The 11,294-nt window shown below is 43.5% G+C and overlaps 1 protein-coding gene across 1 annotated transcript in view; it reads left to right on the top strand.

Moving 5' to 3' along the window:
• DNAH7 (dynein axonemal heavy chain 7) overlaps positions 1–11,294 on the top strand; it is a 99,661-nt gene that overhangs the window by 61,951 nt on the left and 26,416 nt on the right. The window contains exons 41-47 of the mRNA XM_066620522.1: positions 671–900; positions 1,878–2,208; positions 4,371–4,717; positions 5,109–5,289; positions 6,705–6,890; positions 8,203–8,366; positions 10,644–10,798. Of these exons, the coding sequence (XP_066476619.1) occupies positions 671–900; positions 1,878–2,208; positions 4,371–4,717; positions 5,109–5,289; positions 6,705–6,890; positions 8,203–8,366; positions 10,644–10,798 (1,594 nt within the window). The remainder of the gene's footprint in view (positions 1–670; positions 901–1,877; positions 2,209–4,370; positions 4,718–5,108; positions 5,290–6,704; positions 6,891–8,202; positions 8,367–10,643; positions 10,799–11,294) is intronic.

Genomic DNA, 11,294 nt, shown 5'->3' with positions numbered 1-11,294 from the left:
AGTGTAGAAATTCCCCCAAGGGAGCTGGGGATTCCTTTCCCACTTCCGCAGAGTTCTGGAGTTTAAGATATATCCAGTGTTCCCTCACACCTACATCTTTCCCTCTTCGGAACAATAATTGTAGGTGGACCCTGTTATCTGCAGATCTGGTATCCGCGGATTCAATTATCCATGATGGGGGGCCTTCCTTGGCCCTTCTAATGCCTTTTAAAGGCATAAAAACATCACTTCCGTTTTCAGTCGAAAACGTTTTTTGACCAGAAATTGTCATTCTGAACCCAGCAGAGGCTGCAGGCACACACACGACCTCTGCTGGCCTTAGAAGACCCTCTGGAAGGGAGGGAAGCAGAGCCCCTCTCACCTCTAAAGGGGATGTGCATGGGGTATGTGCATGGGGGGGCTGTGGACCCAGTCTGCAGATAAGTGAAACTGAGGATATGGGGCCCCCTCCATTTTAAGAGGCTTTTATGTATTCTGCAGTATCTTTCTAACATATTTTGTACAGTGACACTTGAAAATATGAAGTAATAAACCCTTTCATAAAAGGCACATTGGTTATACTGTGCCATGTTTTCCCTTTTTTAATGAATGCAACCAGTAAACTTCCTTTATGCAATAACTTTTTCTGAAATAACAGAAACATAATTTGTTTCTCTTCCTTAAAATGTAGTCATGGCCATCAGATGCATTGGAAGCTGTTGCAACCCGCTCCTTGGAAGATATCGAAATGTCAGAAACGACACGAGAAGGCTGCATTGATTTGTGTCAAACATTCCATATGACTACCATCAATTTATCAGAATCTTTCTATACGGAACTCCAGAGGCACAACTATGTAACTCCTACTTCGTACCTGGAATTGATTTCTACCTTCAAATCCCTACTGGAAATGAAAAGAACGTAAGTACAATTGATATACAGGAACCTATACCAGGGAAAAAATTGCAATACATCATTTAATAAATGTGTCCAGTCAAATAAATGATGTGTGCAGCCAAAAACAGGGTTGTGTACATGGATCACATACACCAGACTGGGTCTTACATGCACACAAGTGGATCATCGCTATTCCCATTATTCCCATTGCTATTTCCAATATTATAAATTATGAGTATATTATCATAATTTATAATCAAATGTAGAATGCTACCTGCATGATTGCATATGGGGAGCAAGAATATCATCTAGGCAAATAAACTTTTATAAACTGGAAGAGAGTTTTAGTTCCTTTCTTTACTTTCAGTGTGTTTATGTATCACCAATGATTTAACAGTTCAATCCTAAAAGCAGCGGTGCCGCTGGGTGCGGTGGTGCCAAAATGACAATTGCTGTATCCAGTAGCCCTGCTGGAGCTGCTAGAGGCCTGTTTGGGGGAAGTGGACTTTTATCCCTTTCCCCCAAGTAAGGGTGCAGGGGCCACAATGAGTGCCAGCACAGAATGGAGGAGCTCCATGTTGGGCTTTTCAGCCCGACATGGATCATAGGATACGGTAGATCAGGGCTGCATTGGTCCCACCCCCTCCTGCCCTGGTTCCACCCCCTGCCCCACCCTCTCCACATCCTGGAATGCCTCCCCTCCCACCCAGAAACCCTGCACCGCCACCTGGTGTTGCACCTTACCACAGGTGTTCCCCTGGCGTTGGCTGCCCGGCACTCCTTGCTTTCCAGATGCTGTTAGCATGCTTTGCAGTTAGTTTACAGCACCCAGCACCAGTACTGGAGCTTGGCACTGGCTCTGGGATTGGATTGGGCTCTAATATATGTATGTGAGGACAGGGGGTTAGCAATTTGTACATGCCAGGGAAGTGTTTTAGTTGGCCTCGGTGGCACTTGTATGGATGTGTTGCCCCAATGAAAATCTCCCATGTTGCTTTCAGTCAGGTGATGAAAATGAAAAGAAGATACGAAGTTGGCTTGGAGAAGCTGGACTCGGCAGCAGCCCAGGTGGCCACAATGCAGGTGGAACTGGAAGCCTTGCAGCCCCAGCTCAGAATAGCTAGCAAGCAGGTTGACGAAATGATGCTAGAAATTGAGAAAGAGTCCTTAGAAGTTGCAAAAACTGAAAAAATAGTGAAAGTAGATGAAGCTGTAGCCAATGAGCAAGCAATGGCCGCCAAAGCAATCAAAGATGAATGTGATGCTGACCTGGCAGAAGCCTTGCCAATCCTGGAAAGTGCCCTGGCTGCTCTTGACACTTTGACTGCACAGGTAAGGCTAGCAAGGCAGATTTTTAGTCCAAAAACAGAAAAAAGCAGACAAAACATGCTTGTTATACTTGCTGTGTCTTTGTGCTATCCACAAACAACCTACATCTTACAATTCTGTTCATAGATAATTTACTGGAATTTTTTCCTACTTCAACCAGTACAAAACAAATGGAGAGGATGAGGAGGATTACATAGTTTAAAATACTCCTAGGGCAAGGGGGAGTATCAGATACACAGACCATAGCATGTAGGTGTCTAGATAGCAGCATAAGCATATGTGAGATGTTGCTGTTTGTACACTGTATGTTTGAAGGTAGTAAGGTCTTCCAACCATTGGTGGACAGAATTTTCTTCCAGTGTTCAATGACAAGTGTTTTGGCAACCAGAGGCACACACAGTAACAAACCCCGTATCTTCACAGTTTAATTCTATAGTACGTTTCTGTTAGAAAGTCTCAGAGAAGTTTCCAAGAGTAAGTTGATCTGGAAAACATGTCCATCTGAAGGAAATCCTCTATTAGGATTCTCTGTATCACATGCAGTAAGGAGCTACCCTCATGTCCTCCCTCCTCAGAATTTATAAATTGCCTTGTTCCTGTTATTCTGAGAGACTGCCAGCTCTGACTGTTGTATCAAACTGTTTCAAAAGGTTGGGGTAAACCACAGTGATTCAGTGATTGGAGAGTTCATGAATATCTGAAGACGTCCTCATTTTATTTTGTTAATGCAGAAGAAAACAATTGTAAAGATCAGCTAGTGGTTTTATATATTTTATATAAATTGGAGGTGCTTGGTAGGTATTGAGAAGGATGAGCAATCCATGACAGAGTCATGAAACATGTTTTTATTGTAAACAATATCCTTTTACAGTGAATAATAGAAATGAAGATGAGATTTTATCATTTGCTGTGAGCACCTTCTAATTTACTGATAAATGTGAGAATTTTCTGACATTTCCTGCTGGCTGCAGTTTTAAGAATTATGGGTAAATTGTGACATTTGCTGAGTTTCTGACATTTACCGTAAAAATTATAAATGTGCCAGGATGTTGGAAATAGCATTAAAAAGTATTTGGATGAGCTAAAAATGCAAGATTAACATCACAACTATGAGTGTTTCCTCAGAAGTAAGCCTCATTATTTCAATGGGACTTAGGGTTCAATCCTATGTGCATGCTACATTGCTAGGATTTGTTTGGGTCACAGCATGCTTTACGGCAGTTGTAAAAGACTGTGTGCCATTTCGCATGACCAGGCCATTAAATTGAGGGTTCACTGCACATGTGGTGTCATTTAAGATTGGCATTCATTTTGCTGAACCATGTTTATGAGAATTAGAGAAAGCTCTTTAATGCTCCCACATTATCACATGCCAAGAAAATCACAAGATACAGTAGCAGTTCCGGAAAGGGGGTTTATAGGAAGGATATAGGAAAATTATATGCTTGTCAGTAGTACTGCAAATGTTACACAATTTGGAAAACTGATCAAAATTATTAGTTAGGGCAGTGGTTCTCATACATTTTACATCGGGACCCACTTTTTAGAATGAGAATCTGTCAGGACCCACCAGAAGTGATGTCATGACCAGAAGTGACATCATCAAGCAGGAAAATGTTTAACAATCCTAGACTGCAATCCTACCCACACCTACTCAGCAGTAAGTCCCATTTACTGTCATTTTTAAAAAAATATACATAGTAGCTTGTTAAAAGTAAAGGTCAAACATTTCCCCAAATGCAGTCACATACAATGGTAGCATCAAGACTAATATATTAAAAATAAAATATTGTGATGAATGGGTACCCACCTGATATTGGCTCACAACCTACCTAGTGGGTCCTGACCCACAGTTTGAGAAACACTGAGTTAGGGAAAATACTAGGGATGTATTTTTTTGAAATATTTTTGGTTTGTTGGAATAGATTTCTGAAACCTAAAGTATCTTTGACAGAAATGATAGACACAAATATTTGTGGAAAGTAGAATTGTTATTGTGGTTCGCTGAGTTCTCGTCATGAGAACGGAATAAGCCTGACATGCAAAGTTAAATGGTCAGTTCACTGTGTCACTTGTAAAACTAGCAGCTCTAGGTGGATGAAATATAACTGAACATCTGAGTTTTTTGTCCATCCAGGTTTTGAATAACTGTTACTTATTTTAAGGACATAACAGTCGTGAAGTCCATGAAGAGTCCTCCTGCTGGTGTGAAGCTTGTCATGGAAGCTGTTTGCATCTTGAAAGGTGTCAAGGCAGATAAAATTCCAGACCCAACAGGCACAGGCAAAAAGTTAGAAGATTTTTGGGGCCCAGCTAAAAAACTCCTGGGGGACATGAGGTTCCTGCAGTCGCTCCATGAATACGACAAGGACAACATACCTCCAGCTTACATGAATATCATTAGAAAACAATATATCACCAATCCCGAGTTTGTGCCTGAGAAGATCCGCAATGCTTCCACCGCTGCAGAAGGGCTGTGCAAATGGGTCAGAGCCATGGATTCCTATGACAAGTAAGAAATTATTTGAAATCACAATAGGGACGGGGAGTGTTGGACTTAGTTGATATTGTTCCTCACTTCCATTTCAGGAGTTGCAGGAGCAGACTGTTGTGGAGTCTGTCCCTTTAAGCTGTGGAGTTGTGTTTGTAAAGTCTGCTTATTTGCAAATATATCATATATTGTCAGGGGTGAGCTGACAATCAGACAATGCCAGTCTTTAAAGCATCCTCAATTATTCTTACTGTATATAATAATTATTGATTCATGCTGACTTGTTCATGCTCACGTGTGCTTATGCTCACATATGTGTGTCAAGATAGGTGGTATATTTGTGTAGTGTTTGGATGTGCATGTGAGGGCAACTTTTTTGACATTCATTTCAATTTTACCTTTTTCCCAATAGGGTGGCAAAAATTGTTGCCCCTAAGAAGATAAAGCTCAATGCTGCCGAAGCAGAACTGAAAGTTGCTATGGATGGGTTAAGGAAGAAACAAGCAACCTTAAAGGAAGTTCAGGACAAGCTAGCTAAACTTCAGAATACCCTTGACCAAAAGAAGCAAGAGAAAGCTGACCTGGAGAACCAGGTAGGTAACCTGCATCTTCAGAGAGTTGGTTCACAAGTTAAAACAATCCAAGAAGCAAGGAGAAGTGGTCTCCTTTGTAATCAGCATAATTGTGAAGGAAGCAAGCTAGTCTCAAGTGATTACCAATGACATAATCTTCAATCCCATCCCACTGCACCATGGCACAAATATGTTTGCCCTCCCCACTTCTTTTTGATTGGATATTTGAACTACTCATGTATACATTACAGCTGTGGTTTTCAAACTCTCAGAGAGTTTAAGGACTGCAGTAAGTCCTTGCAGGGGAGGGGAGGGGAGGAGAGGTAGCGGGGAAGGCAGCAATGCGATCCCCAGGATCACGTTGCTCAGGGGGGCTGCAGGGACTGGGATGTATTCACCAGTCCCTGCAGCAGTGTCCTGGGGGTGCAGTGAGCCCTGCGCGAGTGTCTGCAGGGCTCCCCAGCCTCCTAAAAGTGAAAGCAGATTGATCATGCTCCACTTCCGGTTATGTGGGAGTGGAGCGCGATGGCTCCACTTTCACTTTTGGAATGTTGGGGAGCCTTGCAGGCGCTTGCACAGGGCTCCCCGCACCCCCAGGACACTGCTGCAGGGACTGGTGGGTGCATTCCAGTCCCTGCAGCCCCCCTGAGCAATGTGATCCTGGGGATCACATCACTACCTTCCCCCTGCCCCTGTCCTTGCCCCTTAAGGGGGCAGAGGCCAGAGTTGTCAGGCTGGGGCGTCGCAACGTTCCAGTTTGAATAGCTCTGCGTTACAATAACAGCATTAAAGAACTTGGATGGGGCAGAGTATAAATTCCTGTTGTATGTTGCTGGTGCCCTGCATTTCACTGATGACCCTGACAGATCCAAGCCACCCTTGACCAAGCCTTCTTAATCACTTTGACCACCTATCAGGATATACAGTTAGTTTGTCAAAACTGGAGACTATTCCAGTGGGACTGCACTCACTTCCGGTATTGTTTCCCAAATGGGAGTTCCAGCTGTGACCCTCTGAATAATTTGTTTAGTTCCCCAGAAATATCTTTCAGATGGTCACAATGAATATGGTAGTGATGATTTCACAAACCCAACTTGACATAGCCAAATGGAAGTCCCTAAACTTTACTTGTTAGGGAGGATAAATACAACACTGACAGTTCATCCCCACCTCATCTATTTCCTGACCATTTCCTTATGGATATTTTTCTAAGAACAAGATTTTCTGGCACTTCCTTGGGAACAGGGTGAGGAATGGGGGGCATTTATTTTGTTGAAAAATAATACTGTTTGGCAAAGTCAATGTGTCTGTAGTAGTTCTTATGTACCTCTAAAGCAAAATATTACCTATACTGTAGCTAAATAAATAAATATGTCATCATTTGCACTAGCAGTACATGTGATGGCTTTGCTTAAAGAATATATTTTGATTTTAAGGTTGACTTGTGCAGCAAAAAGCTAGACCGAGCAGAAAAATTACTTGGTGGCCTTGGAGGTGAGAAAACCCGCTGGAGCCAGTCTGCTTTCGATCTGGGACAGCAGTACATCAATCTGACCGGTGATATTCTAGTCTCATCAGGCATTGTGGCTTACTTGGGAGCCTTCACATCCCATTACCGACAAGTAAGGAATGAATGAATGAAACAAATGACAGTACCAAAGAAGCAGTGGTTTTCACCAGTTCCCCAGATTCATATGCTCTTAACTTGGAACAAAAAACAGAGATGAAAATAATGCTTAGTTGTTAATGTGGTTGTTTTTAAGGAACAGTTTCAAGCAGGGAACTTACTTAGCCCTGCGGTTGGAGGTCCTTCTAGCTGTTAGTGCCAGGGTTGAACCAGGAGTCTTTGGCACACCAAGCATATGCTGTACAACTGCTTTGCCAAAGAAGAAGGACTCTTCCATCGTACTCATATCTGGCCATGCAGCACAGCTAACAGAAACTGTACTGGGGGTGAGGCTTCTTATGGACTTTGATGTCCATAATTGCAAAGGCTTCCCCCCCCCATCCCCAAACATTCTGTTTCTCACTTCACTATACAAAGCTAACTTTCCTTCCACAATCTGATCTTTAAAAACCTGAAACCTGATCTCCTTTCCACATAGAGGATTTCCTAACCATGCATGAACTAAAATATTGAATCCCATATATGTAAAGTTAGTTGTGATCTTTTCATGTAACTCTACCATCTAAAGGGAATTGATCATAAGATCCAGGCTAATGTGTCTAATGACATAAGGCCCATGAAAACACATCTAGGTTGTGACCCAATCCTTAAGGGCATTTACACTGTTGGAATGAGCAGCGTAATGCCCTTTAAGACTATTGCAAATGTGACAGCATCAGTGTGTGCAGCCTGGCCTCTACCAGAAGTGGCACACAGCTGGATCCATGTGACAGCAGACACCCAGTGGAGAAGTAAAGCCTGCAGGGGTCAGGAGAGAGGAAGGGAGGAGGTGGAATGGGCCGGCGGTAGGTGGATTGGGGAAGTGATGGGGTTGGGAGGAGAGTGGATTAGGCCTGGGAAGGGCGTGGGTTTGGCAGCAGTGGCACCCACCAAATCCTAACCCACTTCCTCGGTCTGATCTGCCTGTATGGCTCAACACAGACTTGTGGCTAGCTATCAAGATATTGCAGATCCAAGTTGACCCATAGCGGCTGCTGAAGCTTACCCTTACAAAGTAGTTGTAAGGGCAATGTCAAGGTAATACAACTTGGCACACTCAAAGGGCATTATATAAATGTGATGTTTTATTATTGTTAAAAAGGATAATATAGGAACACAGATTTGCACTGGCAATTCCCAAGGGGCAGAAAACTTTTGTACTGAGCTCTCATGCTGCATTTCATCTAAAAAGCTAACTTTCTTTCTCTTGAAGATCTAGCAGGGCCATAGGTAACATGGGCTGACATGTAGCATTTTTTCCCTTTTAGTCTCAAGCTTCTGATTGGATGTCGACACTGAAAGCAAGAGGTATCCCTTGCTCAGAAGATTATTCTCTCACAGGTACTCTAGGAGAACCAGTGAAAATCAGAGCTTGGAACATTGCTGGGTTGCCTTCTGACTCATTTTCTATCGACAATGGTATCATTATCTCGTAAGTAGGAGATGTTGAAGACAGGCACTGTTTTATGTCTTACACCTAATTTTCTTTTATCCCAACCACTGCTTGAAGAGTTGCAAGATGCAGAAAGCTACCACTTAGCATTTTTTGAAATTGAAAGACAAGCTCAGTAGTAGAGCACATGCTTTGCATACAGAAGTCCCAGGTTCAGTTTCTAGTATGCATATTTAAATTATCACAGGACAACAGATGATCCAAACAGATGCTCAATTGGCTAACTGATACAATCAAGGAATCTAATAAAAGTTGGAAGTCTTCTTACACAAATCTTAGAGGAGCCACAGAAATGAGGAACATGAAAGAATGGTACCTTTTTCAGAGCCAGGGTAGTACTGAGTGAATGAATGGCTTGAATGTGGAGACTTCAAATCCGTGCTCTCATTGATTAGACATTAACAAATCATTATGAACTCATTGCAAGAAGAATGAAAAAAAAGTCATGGATCAGTGGTAGTGCATGTGCTTTGTAGTACATCTCCAAATAGAGTGGAGAAAAATTCATATCTGAAACCTTGGAGAACTGTCAAAAGCATGTATTGACAGTAGTGACCTAGCTGGACAAATGGTCTGATTCTGTATACAGCAGCTTTCTGTGAAGTAACAAGTAAGTTATGGGCAAGTATCACTAACAGGACAAGTATTTTGTGGTGCAGTTAGCTAAAGATATATTTTTTAAACCCATCAGATGATGATGATGATGATGATGATGATGATGATGATGATGATGATGATGATGATTTTGCTTTATGGGAGTTGGGCTGTCAGAGGAGGATGGAATGTGCCTCCCTGGCAGCACAGCAGAACAGCAGCATAGTGGGGCAGCACAGGAAGCAAACAGTCCCAAATAAAGCCACAAACACAGCAGGCTCATTGAGTATAGAAGCATGTATTGTAAAGGAGCAGGTGGGAGAGTAGTCATCAACCGGTCCAAGGTCAAGTATACAACAAGACAGAGTAACGATAAGCAACCTGAGTCGGTATCCAATCCAGCAGCACTTCACCATAGACATCCACCATAGCAACCCACAGCAAGTGACTGCACCAGCCACCTTATATAGTGGAGTCCACCAATCACAAACAGGGTGACCTCATTGTCTCATGACTGGCTTGTGATTGGTCATCCTGTGGTGCATTGCACCAGTTCTCCATAGGCTTACAGTATAGCCTCAGTGGCTCAGCACTTTTACCCTGAGTCACATGACTCCCAATATACACATGTGCATGTCATTAACACAGAAGTGCAGCAGTTTACATTGCCAGGCCCAGACATTAGGACCTCTCTGCCACATCCTGGCCTATAACAATCTTGGCTTGAGAGATGTCAAGGCTCAACAGGAAGCATGGAAGAAGATCAGTTGTTATTGGTTCTTCAAGGTGTAAAAGAAAAAGCTGTGGTTGACAGAGGGCTCTGTAGAAAAGGCTGGCTCTGTAGAAAAGGCAATTTACAGCACAATCCTAACTATGAATTAGGCTGGCACAAGTCTCTTGCGCAAGCCAAGAAGGTTGCAAACATGCTGTAAAGCATGTTTGTGCCTCCTCTAGAGCAAGCTGCGCTAGTGCACAGAGGTGTGCTGGCACACAAAGGCTGCATTCAGCCTCCGTGGTGGCTTATGGGGCGAGCCTTGCATCAGCCAAGCTCGACCAATGCAAGGCTCTGGGGTGGGCGGGGAGGAGGCAGGAGGGAGGTGTTCCGGGGTGGGGGAAGGGTAGGCAGAGGGCGGCCCTGGGGGTGGGTGGGTGGGGAGCAGGAGGCAGGGCTGGGATCCAGCTGTTATGCCAGATCCCAACCCCTGTTCCCGAGCAGTGCAAACCAGCTTCAAGCCGCTCCACTGTCCTCAGACTTGCGCCACCTCAGGTGGCGGCCAAGTCCGAGGATACCCATAGGAACTGAAGTGGCTTACTCAGGGGTTAGGGGAAGAGTTTCCCCTTACCTTCGACTGAGCCACTGTGTAGCCCTATCTTGCGCTGGATATGTTCTGTAGGGGTAAATCTGAAGAACTGGTGCAAATCAGAATGTCTATAGGAGGAGGTTTAAACTGAGCAAAATAGCTCAGCATAGGCCAGATGGTATTTGCCCAAATTTCAAGTGAAACCAAATTGTGAGACTGCTGACCCATCAGCTCTGCCCTTTGTCCAATCTCTTGCATCCACCTGTATGCTAGTAGCCTGAAAGAATCAACTGTAACACCTGAACAGGCCATGCAGTTTTCATTCACAAAGGTTGTGTGTGATGATTTTTTCTTTCTCTAGTAATGCGAGGAGATGGCCTCTCATGATTGATCCTCAGGGCCAAGCAAATAAGTGGGTAAAGAATATGGAAAAAGCAAACAGCTTGCATGTCATCAAGCTCACTGACAGTGAATTTGTGAGAACACTAGAAAACTGTGTTCAGTTTGGCACACCCGGTAAGCAAAAAATTCCTGAAAGTAGATTGCTAACAAACCTGGAGAGGCTTAACTCTGAGCTAATTCAAAATTTATACAATCAAAGTCATTCTATTTTAGTGGTTCATTCAACTCTAGCAATACTAGGTGAAATATCATCAGGTTGGAAAAAACTCTTGATACTTACTTTAATTTGTGATCCACCTTGCTATACTGTATTTGTTTGCTTGAGGCATTTACCTTACTTTATGCAGTCATTCTGCATTTGCTTTTGTAATAGAGGTGGACCCTCGTTATCCACTTAGGTTCCGTTCCCGGACCTCTCGTGGATACCAAATTCCACGTGATATTAAATAACGCAGATTTCGGGGTCCACTGAGCTCAGTCGTGTCAAGAGCTCTGGTTGAGTCCATGTTTTTGGTTTTCAGGCAAAAACTGAAAGTGCCCTTCTAGGACCTCCAGAGGCTTTTCTGAGGCCCGTGGAGGCCGTGTGCAGCCTCCACAGGCCTCAGAAAGG

The sequence above is a fragment of the Tiliqua scincoides genome, chromosome 1 (assembly GCF_035046505.1).
Source record: "Tiliqua scincoides isolate rTilSci1 chromosome 1, rTilSci1.hap2, whole genome shotgun sequence".
In the NCBI taxonomy this organism is placed as follows: domain Eukaryota; kingdom Metazoa; phylum Chordata; class Lepidosauria; order Squamata; family Scincidae; genus Tiliqua; species Tiliqua scincoides.
The sequence above is the reverse complement of the archived record's forward strand: the minus strand, read 5'-3'. Positions and strand labels throughout refer to the sequence as shown.